Genomic DNA, 22011 nt, shown 5'->3' with positions numbered 1-22011 from the left:
TTCCAACTGAAATAACATTAAGGGATCAATGTCTGAATATCGTCATTTTGAAAAAAATGTTAAATTAATGGTCCCATTTGAGAAAAATTTGGACTGGGCACACCAGTGCAAGTTAGAAAGATATGAAGATCTATGAGAATAATGTATCATGACCTCCTACACGAAAGCCAGCCTGATCGCTGCCATCAGTTGAGTATTTGCTGCGCTCCCGCCGGCACTTGTGGAAAAGCCATGTTCCCAGTTCCGGACCCGTATCGAGGTGGTGATTGAAACTGAACATAGATACATTGAATAGATATCAGCTCTACTACATAATCAAGTTACCTGAATTGATGCTGTCAATAAAAGTTTTAAAATAAACCTGTAGTGTAGTTTTCTTTAGCGTGACAAATTTATCATTCCACCCTGTATGTATATGTGTGCGTGTGTGCACGTGCTAAATGGAAGGGATATGGAATTAATAAATTAATATAAGTAATTTTATAGAAAACTACAAACCATTTAAATTATAGGTGTTGTAATAATTTAAAGATTCAGATAGTCTTCAGCTCTTTTAAATTTTTTCTTGATAAAAACATAATTTCCATAAACAACTGAACAGCAGATAACTTTTACATTACAACTTTTCATTCATCTTTATCTATAAGCGACACAGACATTAAGTTTTTTTTTTGTTTACATGTGTCCAAAGATTTTATGTGAAATTATATTCAAAGAAATTATTTTTAATTTTTATTTATAATCTTCAGCATATAACAGTTTCTCTAAGGTGCACTTTTTATGTTATTTTTTGTAAAACAATTATTTTTGTAAATAACACATTTATGTATAAAGTGGTATTTTATGAGTTGTAAGACACAAATATGAAGAAATAATTTAAAAACAATTCTGTGCATATCAACAATAATAATTAAATACAAACAACAAATACAACTAAAACGAAATTATTTTGAACTGATTCAATTGTGTTCCTGAGCAGACATCAATTGTATGTTTCTGATTATAATCTAGCCCAACTGCAGGGGCAGATAACTACACTTTCAAAAATTATGTTTTGATCAAGAGACTAACAAGTTACTTCTTTTAAATAAATGTGCCTGTTTTACAAGTGCTTTAATGGAATGTGTTCTGATGAACTCATAACACTTGTGCATCCCTCTCCCTGACATACTCCCGACTTACCCAACAAGCATCAAAATCTCATCCCTATACTGGTGAGGTCTCTAGATGGCAAAATGCCTTCCACTCTAATAGTTTCTTTCTTAAACTGCTGAACTTTGGAATTCTCTCCTTGTTTCTTGCTTAACCTGTAGAAGTTTAAATGTAATATGAATAAACATCTTGTTGCTCAACTCATCTCAGTCCCCTGTTAGACATGATCCCACTTACATCCAAGTGGCGTTATTCTTTGTTTGGGATCAAAATGAGTAAATACATATAAGTATCAGTATTTTCTTGGTGGACTTGATCTTTTTAGCTGTGTTTCGGATACTCAAGTTAGAGTTCAGAATTGATTTTCACATGTTCATTTGCATGCATAAAACACAGGTAAAAGATGAATACATTAAATTTGCCACGTTTTGTCTATGACTTTAAATATTTTCTTTCGATGCACTTTGGAAAGCATTATCCTATTCCTTCCTACACTTTCTAATTGCCAAACTGATAACTGACAAAAATAACTGGAATTCCACAACAGTTTTGCATAAAGTCATCATTTGGATTAAAAGTCCAGTGTTTTCTACTAGTTTATTTCACTGAATGGACAGTTACAAAGATGCTGATATTGAATTTTTTTTCACCCATACATCCCAATCCTAAATTTGTGGCCATGGACCATTTCTCTTATACCAAACGATAATAAATAACACTTATAAGTAATTTAGATGGCTTCAAACCAGCATAAATGATTACGCATTAAAAATAATTAAATTATAAAAAATTGATTTTTATTTCAAATTATTTTTTGACTAATCATAAAAAATCCATTTTTACTTGATGCTTAATATTCTTTAAAAAAAAAAAATTATTCTAGCAAATTTTAATTATAAAATTTGGCATGGAAAACATTTTATATGATTTTTTAAAATTATGATAGTTTAGTGCAGGAGAAGCAGTCTTATTGATGCTGGATTATGGCCACGAATTCAAAATAGAGGAATGTGGGTGAGAAAATTTAAGACTATTGAAAAGATGCATCATTTCAATCTGTGCCTTTAGTGATGAAAATAATATTTCAAAGTTGAAAAATTGCCAAACAAAGGATAAACATAATCGCTCAAAAGGACATGTAAGTCATTGCTTCGATGTTAATCAAGAATCAAACTTGAAACGAAAAGAAAAAAAATAAAAGACTTACATTTTGCATATTTTCTACCATTCCGTCTTCTGATATGTTGGCTTGTAATTTGAGATTAAAGTCTTCCACTTTCAATAAAAATCTGTCACCAAGCTGTTTGGGGAAGACATCGACCTGATCCAGGTTGTCATAAACCTCTTCTTCTTCATGGCCAAAAGCAAATCTCTGAAAAGCACACACAAAATAAATACTGAGACTTTAAAAAAGATCAAAGGTCATTATTCAATGGAGAAGTTTTGTTTGTTGCAATTGCTTTATCAACTGAAAATGGAGTGGAATTACTGGTAAGTTGAGAGAGAATAACCAGTTTATGTGTAAGAAGTGTAAAACCATGGAGATGGATGATAAGTCAGATGCCAACAAAGTATATTTGGATGGCAAAGCTATTAAAGTTTTTGACAAGTTTTAACTTGGTGATACCATTGGAGAACAAAGTGAAACAGATGCTAATGCAACTGCAAGAGTTAGGAATGTATGAAATAAGTTCAGGGAACTTCTGTCTTTATTAACAAGCATAGTGTTATTACTATTAACTAAAGGAAAAGTCTATTAGACATGTGTGATGTATGGAAATAAAACATGGCCAGTGAGGGTTGAAGACACGTGTTGCATGGAGAAAAATGATATCAGAATGATAGGATGGATGTGCAATGTTAATCTTAACGACAGGCTTAGTTCTGATGAGCTCAGAAAAAAAATTGAATCTGAACAGTATAGAGCGATGTTTACAGAACAGGAAAATTTAATGGTATATCCACATTGAAAAAAAAAAAACAGATCAGTAGATGTAGAACAGTTAAGGTAACAGTTTCAGTTCAGAGATAAATGCAAGAAAAGCATGACTTGAGATAAAGAGGAATAAATAGCCTATAACCCTAACACCCTCTCTCGTCCAAGGGCCAGGCCGCATCCGTCGCTATCCTGGTTCACTGGAGCATACTTGTGATGTACTTCTGGCCGTGTTCATTGCTCCCAGCTCACAGGACCATAGATGCAACCCAGCAGGGCTACATTCTTACTTGTCTAGTGGTAGACCCCTCAAGGGTGACCAGACTCTCAATGGTCACTGGAAAATATCTTTCTGCTGCTCAGGGCATGCGAAATGTGCATGACCCTAAGTCTGTGTGGCAACATTGTCGATTTCGGTTGTCACTCTGGCTTCGTGCTGGATCCAGTCTATCTCTTTCATCATCTGGCGTCAGGGCATACCTGAAATAAACTGCATCTTCATTCAGGCCGGCAATCGAGAAAGAAAGAAAAACTCTGGTTCATTTTCGTAAAAACCAACAAAATAATTAATCAGAAATCGTTCTACACTTGTTTAAAAGTCGAGTTTCTTAATCCGAGCTTCATGATGCAGGTTGTATAACTTAAGTTCCTCTAATTAATTTCCCAGCTAAGAACAAGAGCTTTTCAACTTAGTTCTTGTGAGGGTTTTGCACCCCCAGGCGGGTGAGAGCGATGTGGAAGCCTCGATGCCAGCCAGTAAAAAGGACCCTAACTCTAAAAAGCCAATCGTTTTTATAAAACTGGCCTCTTCTCCCCTCTTTCATATTGAAGATTACTTTTCCTTTTTTTTCTCTGAACCTCTTTTTTTTTCTCTATCCCATTATCTTATTCTTTTTCTTCTCTCGTGAACTCCTTTCTCTATCCCCTTATTTCTTTTCATTTTCTATTTTCTTGTGACCCTCTTCTTCCTCTTTCATGACTATATCTCTCCCTAGGTTCAATTTATTTATTTATCTGTCCAACTAACTTATCAGTGGCTTGGTGGTCTGGTAGTTAAATACAACAGGTGGACCCAAATGACAACATCTCCCAAACACCAAAGCAGACCTTTTGAACCCAAGTCATTGTACCTGTCTCACTCAATTAGTAGTTAAAATTCATTTTTACCAAATCCAACTAAAAAAACAATCTCTTGTTCCACGAATCCTATTATCAGATTTTATATTTTCTTTTCATTGAAAAAGATACTATTTCTTCTCTGGTGGACAGAAATCTCATAAACATCTGTTTTTCCTTGACCAAGTGTCAGCATGGCCTCCCCTGACCATAACTCATCTTCTCCCATCTTAATCTAGCTGAATAGGATACCTGGCACTGCCTGGGATCCCGTTACAGCCTGAGTGAAGTTAGTTTGGAAGTTAATTTCTAAGAAGCTGTCCAACACATGTCAGGATGTAAAACAGCCGTTAAACAAAATATTATGGTAATGTTGATGATGATAATAATGTAAAAAAAAAATAGATTAACAGAATAGTTTCTTGATGAGATATTTTAGGTTTAGGGTAGGTGGCTAACCCCTGCCAGCCACAATGTATGCAGACCCTGCATCACAGTCACTGAGACACACTGCAAGAATCACTTCATCAAAGCATGAACCTCTCAAAACCGACGCAATTCCATCAATTATCAATTAACTATAGAAATAGAATTGAACAAAGGTCAGCAACTCCAGAAGTCTACACTACCACAAAAAGTAAACATGAATCTGCAAGAGAAGACTATTTCTAGTTCTGGAAATTTTGAGATGACAATAATATGAATGTTCCGAACTACTATTCTATACGAAGATGAAAATAATAGTTTGAATATCTTAAAATAATAAATTCATTTTTAATCTCTGCATTATGAGTGACAGAATCGTATTCAACAAAAGACCCGATTAAATCACTTGACGAAAAAATGTCTCTACATGTAGTAGTAGAACTGAATTAACTTTCCACCCTTTAAAAAGGGAAAATGGTAATCCCATCCAGTTACTTTCCATGAATATGGCCGAGGTCTACCAATTTGATTGTAAATTAGTAAACTAGTTCTGTAAAAAGTAGGCATCAAAGCATTATTTGAATAATACCATGCAAAGAACTGAAACAAAAAGACATTGAATAATTAAAAAAAACATAAATAAATAACATCTTATTTTTAATTTAAAAAAAAAAAAAAAATGTTAAAAATATTAAATAAAATAAAAAATAAAAACAATTAAGTTATACTAACATTAGTTGATACCACAGAAAGTATGTGTGGAAGATCAGAGAGGATGGGAAAACAAAGGAATAGCATCATGCAAATTTTGACTGAAAGGGAGTAAAAAATATTTAATTGCTTTTTCTCCCTTACTTTCCTTCTCTGCCCTGCTCTAACAAAGTCTGTCGACCTGTTCCACAAATCCCAAAACTCCATCATGAAAAGTCTCCTGAAAAATACATGATTAAACCCATAACCCTAACTCCCAATGTAGACCCCCCACTACCAGATTTCCTTCATAACTTCAGGGGTCTATGTTCCCACCTTCAAGAGGTTGAAACCCAATTACAGGAGATCAAACCAGACCTAATGTGGAACTGGCATTGGACTGACTATTTCCCTCAATGAGTTTGTAATTAAAGGATACTCTAATTTAACATCAAAATCTGACCCCCAAAATCACCATGGACATGAAATATGTGCCTACATTAGAGATGGCTTTCCATGTGGTAGGGACATATCCAGAGAAGGCCATAAATTACCCTATATGTGCTTCCAGGTTGCACTTGCTCAAACCAGTGTTTATATTTGCCCTCTATCGCCCCCACAACAGCAGAGTTACTATCTTTAAGAGCATATCTGAGCAAATTGCCCATCCTTCAGCTAACATTCATATATGTAGAGACTTCAATGTTCACAATGTGGAATGGTTAGCCCACTCAAACAAGATAGATGACAGATAGGTTGGTTGGTTGTTTTTGTTTTACAGCATATCAACCCTTTTCAGGTTATTTAATGCTGAATCCAAAGATTTTGAAGAACATTTTTTTAATACAATATATTTGTTGTTTTCAAATTAGTTTCTATTTAACCCATAGTTAGGACCCTAACAGGTACTACCACTCCGGGTCAGAGTGGACCTGGGAGCAATGACAAAGGGTGGCTCCACAAAAACTCCCCAAAGCCCGCAAGCTGGGGCCTCACCACTGGATATAGTTTAAGGTCATATCCAGGACCAGACAGATAGGAGGTTCTGTCACAATTTCTCCTTTGCTTATGGCCTAACTCAGATATTTCATAGACCCACCTGTGTGTCGGATAACCGACGGTCAGTTATTGACGGTGGATTATTATACGCTTCTTGACCTTTTTCCCACAAGTTACCCTGAACTATGTTCATCCTCCATTCTGTCTCCACTAGGATCTTCCGACCACTCTGTTGTATCAGTTAAGACAAAAATGAAATGTAATAAGTCCTCATACATACTCCATCATTGCACAGTATATCGATACTCTATTGCTGATTGGGATAGGTTCTGTACATTTATATCAGATCTACCTCTGCATTCCATGTTTAAAAAGAATGTGTCCTCTTTAGTATCAGACCTGATAGAATGGTTAATTGTAGGTATAGACCGCTTTATACCATTTCAAAAATTCCAGCAAAAACCTAACAGCCAGCCGTAGTTCTCTCTAGAATATGCTGCTACCATTGCGCACAGAAATCACTTTTTCCATTGATTTTCTGTAATAAATGTACTGAGATTAAAGCCACTTTCAGGACTGCCAGCACCCACTGAAAAAGAGTAATAAAGTAAAGAGTGCAAGGGAGTTGTATGCTCAGTCCATTAAGTTCAAAGTAGCTGTGCAGTGGCTTGGTTCCCACCAGTTTTGGCAAATAACAAACAGGGTCCTAAACAGAAGTGTGTGCTCTATCCCAACCATCATTAATGGACCTGAGGTAATTTCGTCAGCATCGGGCAAAGCCAAACTCTTTGCAGCTAATTCTACTCTATGCACCCAAGGCTGCCCCCCCCCGTATTTCCTCCTGTGTCTGAAAACATGCTATGCAACATACAAATATCTGTGTGTGATGTTGTCAAGCTAATCAAAAACCTTGATTCCAATAAAGCAATTGGCCCTGACAGTATTCCAATCATAGTGTTGAAAAAGCTTCAACGAGAACTAGCTCCCATACTTACAAAACTGTTTAAGCATTGTCTTAAGGAAAATTGCTTCCCAACACTTTGGAAAACCTCAGTAGTATGCCCTGTATTTAAGAATTCAGATGATTGCTCATCTCCCTCTCAGTACAGACCAATAGGTCTTTTGTGCGTCAAGTTGCTGGAATCTGTGTTAAATAGGGGAGCAATCAACCACCTCAGCAAAAATAACCTCCTTAGTGACATGCAATATGATTTCCGTTCTGTAAGATCTACAGCAGATATGATAATGGTTATATCTCATAGGATTAGCGAAAGGCAATTGCTCTTGACATATCAAAGGCCTACTCCACAAGATCTCCAGCTACGGGATAGCTAGAAATGTCTTCTCAATTATTAAATCATTTCTCTTTGATAGGTTCATAAGAGTAATGGTTGATGGGTAGAAATCAGAAGCTCACAGTATTAATGCCAGAGTTCCCTAGGGGTTCATCCTGGGCCCAACACTCTTCCTAATCTACATCAATGATCTCCAAAATCACATCCTAAGATCATTTGTAGACATTTCTGCTGCTGATACTACCATCTCTAGCAAGGCTTTAAAGACTGAGTTCTCTCTGATTTTCTCTCCTCTGATCTTGAGAATGTGTTACAATGGGGAAAGAGGCAGCTAGTTTATTTTAATGCATCTAAAACCCAGCTTCTATCTTTACATCATCTGATCCCGATCTGGCATCAATTGAAATGAATGGCTCTCATCTTGGGGAGGCTCAATGTTATGACAAGTTTCTGGGTCTGAGCTTTACTCCTGATCTGAAATGGAACATGTACATCAAAATCCGTTGCCAAGGTTACTGGAAAAATGGCAGGATCATTCCATTGCTCAAGTAGATATCTCACTGCTGATGCAATTCTGTACCTGTATAAGAGCCAAGTACGTCCAATGATGGAGTACTGTTGCCACATTTGAGCAAGAGCTATTACAAAGACCTTATCCTGCCTTGACAGAATTCAAAATAGACTTCGTAGCCTAGTGGGTAATGCCCTTTTATCTTCCCTGCAATCTCTTTCCCACAGAAGAGACATTGTGAGTCTGTTTTATCGTTATTTTCATGGCAAGTGCTCGTCTGAGCTCCAATCTATGGTCCCCTCTCATCAAACTTTCACAAAAAACACTCGTCTATCTGAAACCACTATCAATAATTTCCCCCACTCTTTATCTGTGCCTACATCTAAACAGATTTCATGAACAAAGCTTCTTTAGTAGAACTGCACGCCTTCAAGACTTCAAGTCCAACGTAAACAAGTTCTTGATAAGCCGTCCCCTTAAGTAATCCAATTTACCAAATTTCCACCACTAACAATTACTATGATATTGTCCCATTAACCTTTATCCTCGAGTGGCCTCCGGGCCTTAATAAGTGGTGACTTCTTCACAAAAAAAAAAAAAAAAAAAAGCACTAGAATACTGAAGAGATTTATTGTCACTTAGATTCAAGGGAAACTCACAGGATGCTACCAGAGAGCAATCACTGGTAACATTGTCAGAATATCAATTTGTTTTGTTTGTTTTAAATTTTAAAAAATTAATATGAATTTGTCACCGCTCTATCAATGCCAAAAGCCATTCAAGGATAAGAGTGATTGTCAGTTGGCAATGAGCTTGATCTTGAGAGGACTGGTAACAATGAGTGAAGTGGTCAGAATTAAAGAGAATGTAGCCAAGAGAGAACTGAAATATCTGAAGAATTGCTTTTATTCAAACTTCTAGGAAAAGCCACCAGTTGTTTTCATCACAAAATTACTGGAAACGACTAGTGTAAACAATCTAGTCACGATTTACTTGTCCTCCACCCACAACGGCAGAGTTGGACACAAGATCATCTTTTAATGGGGGGGGGCCTAGGCCCTCAAAATGGGTGCACTGGATTATGACAAAAATGAAAATTGCCACAGTCTAGAAGAATCGCTCCTTCACTAACTGAAGATAGAAAAAATCAAGTGGATTATCAGAACAGATATATTTTGCTTCAAAAAATTACTAACTATAACAAAAGGCAATCAAAGAAGGCTTGAGTACCACAACAGATGAGACATTGAGAAAATGCAGCAACCATGATGAGGAAAAATGTGTTTATAAATAATTTGAAATCTGTTACCAAGATATTCCATGAACACTTCCTAGTATGACATCTGCAAACCAACAGGTTTTCTATAAGTCATGTCTGCTGCTTTGATATTCAAGCGATTTAATTTTTTCTTTGATAAACTTCATGGTTGCACATTCATTACCAACAACTGGTAAATATGATTAAAAAAAAAATCTTACAAAAGGCCATTCTGTGATTTTCAATATGACTTTTGAATGCTATGAATATCATATTTATTCAAAATTAATAAAAGCAAGCCTAGTAAATTGCGGTGATTCGTTGATTTTATGGCATATAAACTATTTTGGTGTTATTTAATGCCGAATCCAGTAATTTTGCAAAAAGCTTTTATGTATCACGTTCTTTATATTTTCAAATATCTATTAATGGTGTTTTGTTTGGTTGTTTTGTTTTACGGTATATTAAACTTTTTCGGGTTATCTTATGCCGAATTCAGCAATTCTAGAAAAAAAAAGGTTTTATGCTTCAAGTCCTTTTTATCTTCAAATATTTTTTCATGGTGCTTGGTTTACTTTTTTTTGTATAGGAAAATTCTTGTTTTGGTTTTTAACTTTGCAGAACATGATTGAGTTTTGCAAAGGGAAAGGAACAAAACATGAATATTTGGTCCATTTTTGGTCAAAAAGGCAACCTGATCTGGCAGCAGCAAATGTTCTAACAGGTATTACTACTTAGAGCTAAATTGTGCATGAAAGCAATTGTAACTACGAAACAACTCTACATTTCTCATAGCACCCAAATGGGACCTCACCACTGGATGTCTTAAGGTCATACCCAGGATCAAAATTGTGATGATTTTCTTTCAGCAAACAGTCATCAGTGAAGTATTGCAAAAAATTAAATAAAATTAAACATAGCACAAAAATTATCAGAGATAAGAGTAACCAATGGTAATAAAAAAAAAAGCTGAAATGTAGATGAATAAAAATATTTATAAAAAAAAAAATATTTTAAAAATCTGAGAAGACACGGCCTGTTTTTTGTTTTTTTAGGGGGGGGGGGCAGTGCAAAACGCAACTAAAAACAACTTTGATTATGTGCTAGTAATAAATAGTAAAAACATTTAAAATAATTTGAAGCAATCATTTTCAAAAATTTTCTAAACTATGCCAATCAGTTTCAACTAAATCAAAATTAAGAGGAAGACATTAAGTGTACATGAACGTGTGTGTGTGAGGGGAAGGCCAGAAAGGAAGACATTTTTTTTATGAAATAAAAGCCATTTAACTCCCCTAACCACTTCATGAATTGTTTGAAGTCTTAACATTCACATCATAATTAATTTTTGCAGAGAAAACGGCCATAGGTAAAACCAATAAGAGTGGAAGATAAAAAACAGGAAAAGAGAAAGAAATATAAAACAAAAGAGTGTAAGAAAGGGAAAGAGTGTAAGAAAGGGAAAGAGAATCCAGTCAAACATTAAAAAATAAGGAGATAAAGTTCTAGCAATTTAGTAGAAATCAGGGGCTTTTTTTTTAATCTATTATATGAAGGGGCAGTTGTCTGTGTATGTATGTCCAGCTAAAATTAAAAAAAAACTACAAAACAATCAGCCACAAAGTTTGTACATTCTTAATCAGTGTTGCCCTGGATGAATAATATCACAAATTTAAATAGAATCATTTATTCATTGGCTCTAAATTGGCACAGTTTTATGTACTAAAGGAAGGTAACTGATTTTTATTATAAAGTTACTTTTCTTATGCCATCCCCTTCTTTGAGGTTTACGCATATGTCCAGAGAAAGAAATAATCTTAGAGGAGAAAGAAAAGGAGGGAAAAAGAGACAAAGATAGAGAGAGAAAGAGAAAGAGGTAAAAAGATAGCATTTTTAACAGAATATGTCACAATCCACTCCAGGAAACACCCGGTAACTCTGTTGGTATATAAAAAAAAAAAAAAAAAAAAAAAAATTTTTATCAAAGAGTGAAAAAGTCACATCTATTGGAAGCTGCAGCGACTTAAACTGAAGTCCACTTTTTCTGGATTTAAAATAGCGGAATTTTGACAAAAATCACAGAGACCTCCAATCCTTTACATATATTCAACGACAATCATGAATTCAGTGAATGCAAATGTTTTTTCAAATGAATAAAATTCAACGTATTTTCCTAAAAGAGAAGCATTTACTGCATATGCAAGATTGTATAATATATTAGAGACCTAATGTCAGTAGCGATTAATTTAGTTTTGTCAAGGATCACGCTAAGTGCAGGATAACCCAGATCTATAAAACAAAACCATTCCCAGGATAGAATGCAAGATGAGTAATATAAACTTAAGACAACGGGTATAGGCCAAATGTCAAACAAAACAGAGAAACAATGAAGAATTGTATCACGTTTTTGAGCAGAGGGAAAACTAAGGTTTTCATATCAGTCTCTTCAGAAAGTTATGCAAACAAGACACCCCAATAAATGTAAAAAAATAATCTAAGCAAAATGTTACCCCAGTCTCTGTCTGTGTGAGTCACTCATTTCAATAGGTTAAAAAATTAGGTAAATAATTAGCTATGATAACACTAGTTTCTCTCAAGTCAATTCTCTCTAAATAAAACCTTGAAGAAAAATCAGTGAGTGTTTCCCTGTGTTGTTCTTAATGAAAGTCTTATTTGCTATAGTTAAAGAGATAAGATAATAGACAGCCACTCATGAAATGCGACGAAGAGAAGGAGTGTTATACAAGTCGATACAAGACCCATGTAAGTATGTATAGACTTTTATTTTGTTGCTGAAAATGTTACAATTATTATATGTTTGTATAAATCCAACAGCCGGTCTGTTTGTTTGACAAACACACTAATATACATGGATACTTATATGCAGAGAGTTCTGTCTGTAACAGTAATGAACCAGTCAATGGTAGAAGTTTCTGTTGTTCGGTAGTTTCTCTTGTACATGAGGTGTGTATTTATGGCATAAAGAATAATGTGTGAGTCAGTAATCAAGCTAGTGAGCTGAATGAGATATTTTGACTGACTGATTTTCCGACTGAGAAAAAAAATCGCTTTTTGTGCCTTTTCTCAATGATTAGTCTGCTCGTCTTAATTGGGGGGGGGGACCTGGTTATATGATTAGTCAAAAGATATTTTAGATATGTAAATTTTGAGTTAATGTTTTCACTGAGCTGAGTGGCTACACATAACGGCAAAATCTTATACACATGTAGTTTACAACATTATGCTGAAAGAAGAAATACCTAGAAGAGAAGTGTTTATTTAGTGTAATTAGCACCAAATGGAAAACATGTTACGACTTATACTTCTCAAACATTGTATATAAATATGCCACCACACTAGTTTCATCCCTGAAGTATTAAAAATATAACTGGAAAATTCCCTCAAACAGTATGGGAAATTGTTAAGAAAGCATAACTTCAAAAAGGAGAAAATATATGCAAGTTATGTATAAAAGAATAACTTGCCATATTGTAATACCTTGGTATTGATGAATTACTAATCAAAAAAACTGAAATATTATCAAAATGTAGACATAAATGTAAAATTTTAGTGACCACTTATGTAAATAGATAAAACCAATATTATAATACCTCACACCATCCCATCATGGTGGCATTATCATCATTTAGGACTATGGAAAACATCTGTGAACGGTTTGAAAATATGAAGTGATAGATCCTTTCCATATCTCAAGTGGAAGTGTAGAAAGAGTACTGGAATCTTGAGGAGGCTTATCATCATCAAATGAGAAAACTAAGAGGAGATAAGAGAGAGAGAGGAACAAAGAGGGGGTGAACAAGATAGAGAGTGTAAGCAGGAGATAGGAAAAAAGTTACCCAAAAAGATAAGAGAAAGAGAAAATTGCAGTAAGGATAGAGAGAGGAGGAGGCAAGATAAAAAAATGGAAAGGAAGGCATGAATATGACATTATCGAAGGCAAACAAAATAGAAGAAAGTGAAAACAGAGAAGTTGCACCATGGGAGGTGTAAAGTACACACAGAGCCGGAAGTAGAATTAATGGAAATAGAGAGCTTGAAAAGAAAAAAAAATAAATTGATAAATGTTTATTTATAATTAAAAATGAAAGATCAAAATAATTGTAAACTCAGATAAAGTAATAATGTCCATTGGGCTTTGTCCAATTTTATCTTTTATTTATTTTTTAAAATATTTTCTACATTTTGATAAGAGTTAATTAGTTGAGAGAGGCAAAGAAAGTAAGGGAGATGGAGAAAGAGACAGAAAAAGTAAGGGAGAAATAGAGAAAATGAGAGAAAGTAAGAGTGCAAAAGAGTGAGAGAAAGAAACAAAAGCGAGAGAGAGAGAGAGAGATAGAATTTGGGAAAACAGTAGCTAAACTTATATTTAAATGTATGCTATATTTAGTTTGATTTAGTTTTGTACAAAAAGAGTAGAAGTAATGAAAAGCCTTTGTGAAAATTCAGATATCTCCAGTTTTTCTCAAATTTCTACAATAGGCATTAGACATTCATTTTCTTTGGAGTATTTCAAAGATTTTAGGAGGAATAACAGACACAACCTTACATTAGAAAAATTTTAATATTTCCAATTTGCATCAAATTTGATCCATAATCATTCATTAGACACCACTGAATTTCAAGTTCTGAAGATCTCTTAAGCTTAAGCCTTAAATTTTAGACATTTTCTAGAATTAAAATCATGTCATTGATCTTCCTCAAAATGGGAATAAGTATTTTGGACATAATTTTTAGCGTCATTATTAATTTTAATCATAAATGTGATACCAAATTAGAGAATCAATTTTTACTCACTCTTTTAGTTTCTTATATAATGCAAGGAAGTTTCATTATGACTAGATGCTAAATATTTAAAGAATTCTTATTGTGATTTAAGTAGAAATATTTTTACTTCTCATTGGATAAAAAATATATATTCCTTTCCATTTTATTTAAATTTGGAATCAATTTAATGTAAAACATGCAACTTCATTTTTTTTTAATAGTTTTAGATGAAGCTTCTCAAAAACTTGAAGCTGCTTTAAGACTTATCCAAACAAAGAATTATGAACTCGAAAGTGATTATTTTCTCAATTGCATAATCAATCCAGTGACAATACGTGATGTAATCATAAGAGAAAATTGAAGCAAAAACAAATCTGACTCGCAACTTTTTCATTAAAAGAAATTCCAATAATTTACAATCATGCAAGTTCTTATTCACTGCTACCAACAACTGCATAGTCAAAGACGCTGCGTATGCAGAGAAATAACATTTTATCACCGTTCGATGAAAACATTCTACTTCCTCCTCCTCTGCTGCCACCGCTCTCCGTATCTGTCCTAGTTTCCATGGAAATAAATAGGAGGCATTATTTTTGCAATGTTCAGTCAAAGATCTGGATGTTTTTTTGAGTGACAAGTTGGCAGCTGCTGCAATGGACTACCATTTCTCAGAATGGGAGATCTGCATTCTTTTTAAGAACAAAGAAATAAAAAAAAAAATGTTATTGTCTTCAGCCAATTGATCCATCAGCCAGATCTGTAGCATTACAAGGAGAAGATACTTGTGACGGTGTTGTTTCCAGATAAGAACTTATATTTATAGAATTAGATCACAGATGAAAACAAACCTCTTCAGAATCGTACACATTCTCCTTTCTTAATCACGGTAGTATAATAATCCCTAATATTGGAGATAAATATTTAATATTTCTCATAAAAAAAAAAATCTATGAACATTGACATGTGAAATGTGACAGTGTACAGTGATGGCACTTGAAAAGTTTTTTTTTTGTTTGTTTGTTTGAATTTATAGTCAAATGAAGAAACATTAACGATTTATTAATACATTTCTGATGATCAGAAATCCTGTGAAACTACAGTAAAATGTTAAGTGAAGCCACATTTATTATTGTTATCAAGTTTTTTTTGTTTTTTTACATAGGCATCACCACTTATCAAGGCCAAGAGGCCACTCAAGGATAAGGGTTAAAGAGTGTACAGTAGACATTGGACAATATAGTAATCATTAGTAATGAAAATTTGGTAAATTTGATAACTTATATAGAACGGCTCATCAAGAACTTATTTACGTTAGACTTGAGCACACCCATATTGTAGTCAGCCGGAAAGCAGGAAAACGGAAGACAATTCCACAGGCGTGCAGTTCTAAGAAAGAAGCTTTGTTCATGGAATCTACGTTTAGGTTTAGGCACAGATAAAGAGTGGGGGGAATTATTGATAGTGTTTACAGTTAGACGAGCGTTTCTTGTGAAAGTTTGGCGAGGGGGGACCATAGATTGAAGCTCAGTTGAACACCTTCCATGAAAATAATGATACATCAGAGACAAACTCGCAACATCTCTTCTGTGAGATAGAGGTTGCAAGGAAGAGAAAAGGACATCTCCTACGAGGCTACGAAGTCTATTTTGAACTCTATCAAGACAGGACAAGTCCTTTCTAGCAGCTCCTGCCAAGATGTGGCAACAATATTCCATCCTTGGACGTACCTGGCTCTTATATAGATAGAGAATAGCATCAGCAGTGAGATATTTACCGGATTGATAGAAAGATCCCACCATTTTTCCAGCAGCCTTGGCAACAGATTTGATGTATGTGTTCCATTTAAGATCGGGAGTAAATTAGATTAAATTAAGCTAGATTAGAAAAGATATCAAGCTCTTTGTATGTGCGCAAAGTCTGCTGTGATGATTTAACTCTGCTCCGTTTTTGACAAATGACATTATTGATATATTTTATATACATATATTGAGGGGAATTAAAGGCTGCAAATTAACAGCTACAAAATTTATTGTTAAAAAAAACAAAGAATATACCATACAAACGCTTGTTTCCTTATTCTATGGATTTTCAAAAAATTTAGCCTTTTCCTTCAGAGGAAACAGACCAGCAAAATAAAATTGTTATATCATTGCTGGACAGCACAAAAAATTGAAAACCGTAATACTCAAAAAGTGTAAATAAATGATATTGAAAGTGATGTTTATGAATGAAGATGTAGTCACATAATAAAATTGGATTTTATTATGTGATTCATCAATATTACTTTCAATAGCCTTTTTACACTTTTTAATATATTTTTTTTTAGCTCTTTCTCTGATGATAGATTTTATTATCCAAAATTAATTTTAAAAAATATTAAAGAAAATCTAATCCTTTTTATAAAATACTTGCATATGATTTCGAAGGCACAGTGTCCGTAATTTCAATATTTCAGATTTATGACAGATGCTTCCAGGAACTTTTTGCACATTATATATATAGTTAAATAAAGATAAAGAGTGAAGTTAAGGAGCTTTATTACATTATCAAGTCAACATGGATTACCGAAAGAGGAATAAGAAGAGGCTCCTCTCTTCTTCCTCTTTCTGCAACTCTTATTAACTTATAATGTAAAAAAGTTAATATGTAACTTTACGCTTTGTCTTAACTTATTCTATTGTTTGCTCCTCTTAATTGAGTAGAGGTTTTTTTTATCTGGATAGGTGTAACTTATCATTAGAAAATTTTTTTTTCAGTTTAATTTTATATATATATATATATATATATATATATATATACACACGCTTTCATTCATAAATATGCAGATAGAAAATCAGCTAAACAGCTGTAACAATTTTCCTTCCAAAGACAAAGGGAGAAGGTCTTACAGAAATAAAAAAAAAATATCAAAAACCAAAAATTAAAAAAAGAAAATAAAAAAAAGAAAAAAAAGGAAAAAAAAGGAAAAAAAAGGAAAAAAAAAAGGAAAAAAAAAAAAGGAAAAAAAAAAAAGGGAAAAAATAGACTATAAAAGTTGTTGCCACCACTAATTTTCTGTTCATCCCTCTTCTCTCATTGCACCAATGTCAATGCATCTGCGCTATTCCGTACTGAAACCAACTTCCATGTGTTGGACAGAATTGTGTACTTCATTTTCATTCAAGAAGGATTAAAAAAAAAAAAAAAAAGCTGCAGTTAAATCAGACATGCAAACATAATGCTGTTTCTGTTGCTTCTACAGATATGACCATTCAACCTGTGTGCTTAGTAATGGAAACACCATTTCAAACTTCCATGTTACAGACCAATTGACAGCACCTCTTGGAGAATATGCAGCAACACATGTAATCTTAAAATCTTGGGAGAAAACGCATTGGAACAATTCTTAGGGGAGGGGGAGGTAAAAAAAAAAAAAAAAAAAAAAAAAAAACACTGACCTGCTTTTTTATTTTCCCTAAGCAATTCTATCACTTTCTCTCTAATGCATGTAGTTTTTTATTTTTTTATTTTTTGTTCATTTGTTTTTTCAATCTATGTACAAGTCTCTGTTGATGGAATCCGATTGCAATTTTTTTTTTCTTATCTAAAATTGTCACAACAACTGAAACATATTTGTATAAAAAACATGCATACAATAATGCATTTCATCAAAATTAAAAAGCATCTACAGAGATTGTATTGTTTCCAGAAAGAAAAAAAAACACTGCAAGATTAGGTGTGCATATATATATATATATATATATATATATATATATATATATATGCACATATGTAGTGACTCCAGCGACCAGACTATATATATATATATATATATATATATAGCTGAGCTCAATTCACCTGATTCTTAAGTGTATCATCATCATACTGAGTTTAACGTCCATTTTACATGCTGATGTGTATTGGGCGGCTTTAACAAATTGACTTCCAATGTGACCCATCTATGGCCAAGTCTTTATTATCTCTCTTTCCCTCAAGTACATATTTATCACTTTTTTAACATGTTTTCTCTAACCTTCCCTATGAACTAACCCTGCTATTTCAACCATTCTACATCGACTAACCCCAAAACTATCCTCCATTCTTTCAAGATGGCCAGACCATCAAAGTCTTCTATTTGGCACATTTTCCTATACTGAGAAGACTTGATATTCCTCTAAGATCATCAGAACTAAAGCTGTCTTTAAGGCTCACATTACACATCCATTGTATCATTTTCATATAATTTTTCTCCATGCAATGCATGTCTTCATTGGCTAGGTTTCATTTCCATGCATTATCACATTACATACACTTTCCTGTTAGACTCTTCCTTCGGTTGACTGATAGAGCTGTGCTGGTTAGTAATGAAAAAACTATTTTACATTTTTTTTTTTTTAATTTTTATACTGTGTAAGTCTTGTTATTATAAGAAATACAATTTCGATATTATTAAATTTTAAAACCAATGATGACTTTCTGATGACTCTGTATAAGCTAATGGCTAAAAGCATTATAACCCCCCCACCACCAGAAAAAAAACATTGTAACAGAGAATTTGAGAATAAACTAAAGATGGATCAAATGAAAGAAAAGGTTGAATAAAGTAGATTTTCTCAGACAGTTTCTCAGCCAAATCTATCACAGTTTGTATGATAATGTGTGAGTCACACAAATCATGCAATTAATTCGGTTGCTTTCAACTTTCATATTTTGAACTGGTAAGCAGAAATAAATTAGCTGGCCAGCATTTCACAAGATCGATGCAATTTTCTTTCAAAGAAAATTTTTTTTTTTTAATGTGCCTATGTAATTCTATAAGAGGTTCTATCTGTCGGTTACACTAAAGTCTGAAATCACAGTTTAATCACCGTATGCACAGTGTGAATGCACACATCTAAAAAATATCATTCTTGTTTTCTCAACAACTATATATATATATATATATATATATATATATATATATATAGTTAATCATTTACTTGAAACGTATTCAGTTTATAACCAATTGTAATAGATTCAATAACCTTTCTCATAAATAAAGGTTTTTATAACGAAAAGAATTTTTATATAGATTTTGAAATTTTGAAAAAAAATCCAAGCTCAATGAATGCCTTTTTATTGGGTTCTATATAGTCTAATATAATAATTTTCCAACTTCCAAATATCAAGTTTTCTCAGTTGGCCATTTATTACTTTTCAAAAGGTAGCAATTATAATACTGTTTTGTATTGCGACTAACAAATTTGCAAAATTATGCAGCAATAATATAATTTTGCGGACTTGTTAGTCACAATATGAAACACTATTGTAATGAAAATTATAATATTTGGAACTTAGAAAACTATTATCTTACACAATATATATATATATATATATATATATATATATATATACACATATATATATATATATACTAGCAAAAGTACCTGTTGTTGACTGGGTTCAAAAACAGCCTACAGAAAATGGACTCTGATTTATGAAAGTATGATAGGTTATGAAAAGGAAGGGTTGTAAAGAGATAGCTTCGAATTTGGGGGTATCAAAACCAAAGCAAAATATGATGAAAGTAAAAATAAAATAGATAAACCCCATAATTTATTATACCGTAACTGTTCACACTGAAACACTTATCACAATATTCTGTGGATCTATATTAAAAAAACCTTGTTAAACTTTGTGACATATTTCCATTCTATGGAGGTCATGCACGAACGAACACCCCATACTTTTATTATACCATATTTCTTCAAACTGAAACATAATTATCAAAGTATACTTATGCAGATAGATATGAAAAGTCTTTATTAAAGTTTGTGCCTATTTCCATTCTATGGAGGCCAGGCGCGAACACAGACCCCACAATTTTATTATACCATCCCTATTTAAGGTAAAACATACTTATCAAAGTATTCTTATGTACATCTATACCAAAAAGACTTGTAAACGTTTTTTTTAAATTTTTAAATTTTTTATTTCCATATTTTGTGGACCAGGCACAAACATAGACCCCACAATTTTAATGAACCACCGTTCTGCCAGATCGAACATACCCATTCCTGTGCCTCGATACATCTATCATTATATGTGATCAGTTTTCTATAATAGTCAACCATATAGGAGCCTATTCGTGACCAGACACACACACACACAGCTTTATATTATAGATATTGCACATTACAAAATCTGAGTCCAACAGAATAGTAACATTTGAGAATGGAATCTTTCCTGAAAATATTGTAGCATACAGCTCTCCAGTACCAGCTTTTGTTTCCTCCTCCCCCACATATGCCAAATAAATCTTAACCTTCCGGCTTTGAGCATTGCTGTTATTTTACTTAATTTTCCATTGTTCATCATTCAAATTTATTAGAAAAGCAATGACAACCATTTTTTTTTAAATAAATTTAAAAGTTTGGAATATTTCTAACCCAAACCTAAGACACATTTTCAGGACTAATACTACAATCGACACACACCAATTTTCAAAAGCTCACCCCTGGTAATTATAAAAAGGTTTAGATTCATACAAAAAATGTTCCGAACAAAGATTTTTGAGTGCCTATTAGACGATCATTAAAATGGATTAAAAACTGATACAAGCTATAATTTGGTATCAATACTCACCATTCATCAATACCTTTTTTTTTTGTTTGATTTTTTTTATTAAAAAAAAGTTTAAGATAGACCTACCTTGTGAAAATAAATCTACACACTATATAACTTGCATTATTAGCCACACTGAAGAGCTGTAATACAGTAACATCTATATGTATATAAATATCTATGTCGCTCAAGTCTAAGTAGGTCGAGAACTGTGGCAATAAAATCACCAGCTGCCCAAGCTTTTAAGAATAGAAAATAATGCACTCTTAGATATTGTTGCTTAATCATTCACACATTGTTGCTTGTGCTGATAGAATAGTGAACAGAAGCTAGAGTTGCCAACATGATTAGTTTTCATCTTATCTTGAAACATTTACTTGGCTAGTAAAATGAAAAACTGATACAATGAAAAAGCCCATGTATGGATGACTAATATATACCTCAGGGACAACTTCTATGATTGGTCTTCTTGGGCTAAGCCTGACAAATCTGATTGTCAAACACGTTTCCAATACAACAAACCCTTGCTTTTATCGACATCCTCAGTTCTTTCTTTCTTTTGAATATTATTGTCCATCTTGTTTCGTTAGTTCTCATGTAAGAAATATTGTTTCTTAAGTGTCAGAACAACGTTATAAATAAGTAATAAAAGAATAAATACAAGATAGATTTTGAAAGAAAGAAAATAGGTTTCGCTTGTTGGATCCTTTAGATTGAGATTGGAGAGATCAAAGAACATGGAAGACAGAATCGCATCTACAGTTCAAAGGCTCATTTGTTGTGACAGCATTAACTTACACTTTGCTTGCATTGGTTTGCTGTGTCCAATACATGGGAAAGATATAGGAGCTAATCATCACTTTTTTTTAAGTAATTATAAGACTATCTCCTGTAAAAAAAGTATTGATAAAGAAAGGAAAATTGCATAAATCATATAAATTACATAGTTGAGTGTACATAAGCAGAAGTTATGACAATGAAAGGAAAGGAATTAGTTAATATACAAGTCATTCCAAAAGTAAAACTTTATTTTTTTTAAACCTTCAAAAATTGAAAAGCTACGAAGACGGGAGTGATACCATTAAAACGAGCAACCTTTTGTGCTCCAGAATTTATTTTCCTACAGAGCCACTACAATTCTCAATGCACTTTTGCCAGGAATTGAATAACATCCCTGTTTCTGACACATTTCCATGACAGGTTGCTTTCTTAGAGTCTCACACTGTCAATATCTGCAAGAGATGGAACTTTCAGGTCATGA

The 22011-nt window shown here is 33.2% G+C and overlaps 1 protein-coding gene across 23 annotated transcripts in view; it reads right to left on the bottom strand.

Annotated features, from left to right (window-relative positions):
• The window catches only part of LOC145287890 (dedicator of cytokinesis protein 9-like), a 718435-nt gene that overhangs the window by 397012 nt on the left and 299412 nt on the right, over positions 1-22011 (bottom strand). For all 23 annotated transcript variants that reach the window (XM_080135819.1, XM_080135816.1, XM_080135818.1 and 20 more), the window contains one exon: positions 2360-2524. In XM_080135819.1, coding sequence (XP_079991945.1) covers positions 2360-2524 — 165 coding nt within the window. The remainder of the gene's footprint in view (positions 1-2359; positions 2525-22011) is intronic.

Source organism: Euprymna scolopes, chromosome 11 (genome assembly GCF_053919585.1).
Source record: "Euprymna scolopes isolate OS-2025 chromosome 11, ASM5391958v1, whole genome shotgun sequence".
In the NCBI taxonomy this organism is placed as follows: Eukaryota; Metazoa; Mollusca; class Cephalopoda; order Sepiida; family Sepiolidae; genus Euprymna; species Euprymna scolopes.
The sequence above is the reverse complement of the archived record's forward strand: the minus strand, read 5'-3'. Positions and strand labels throughout refer to the sequence as shown.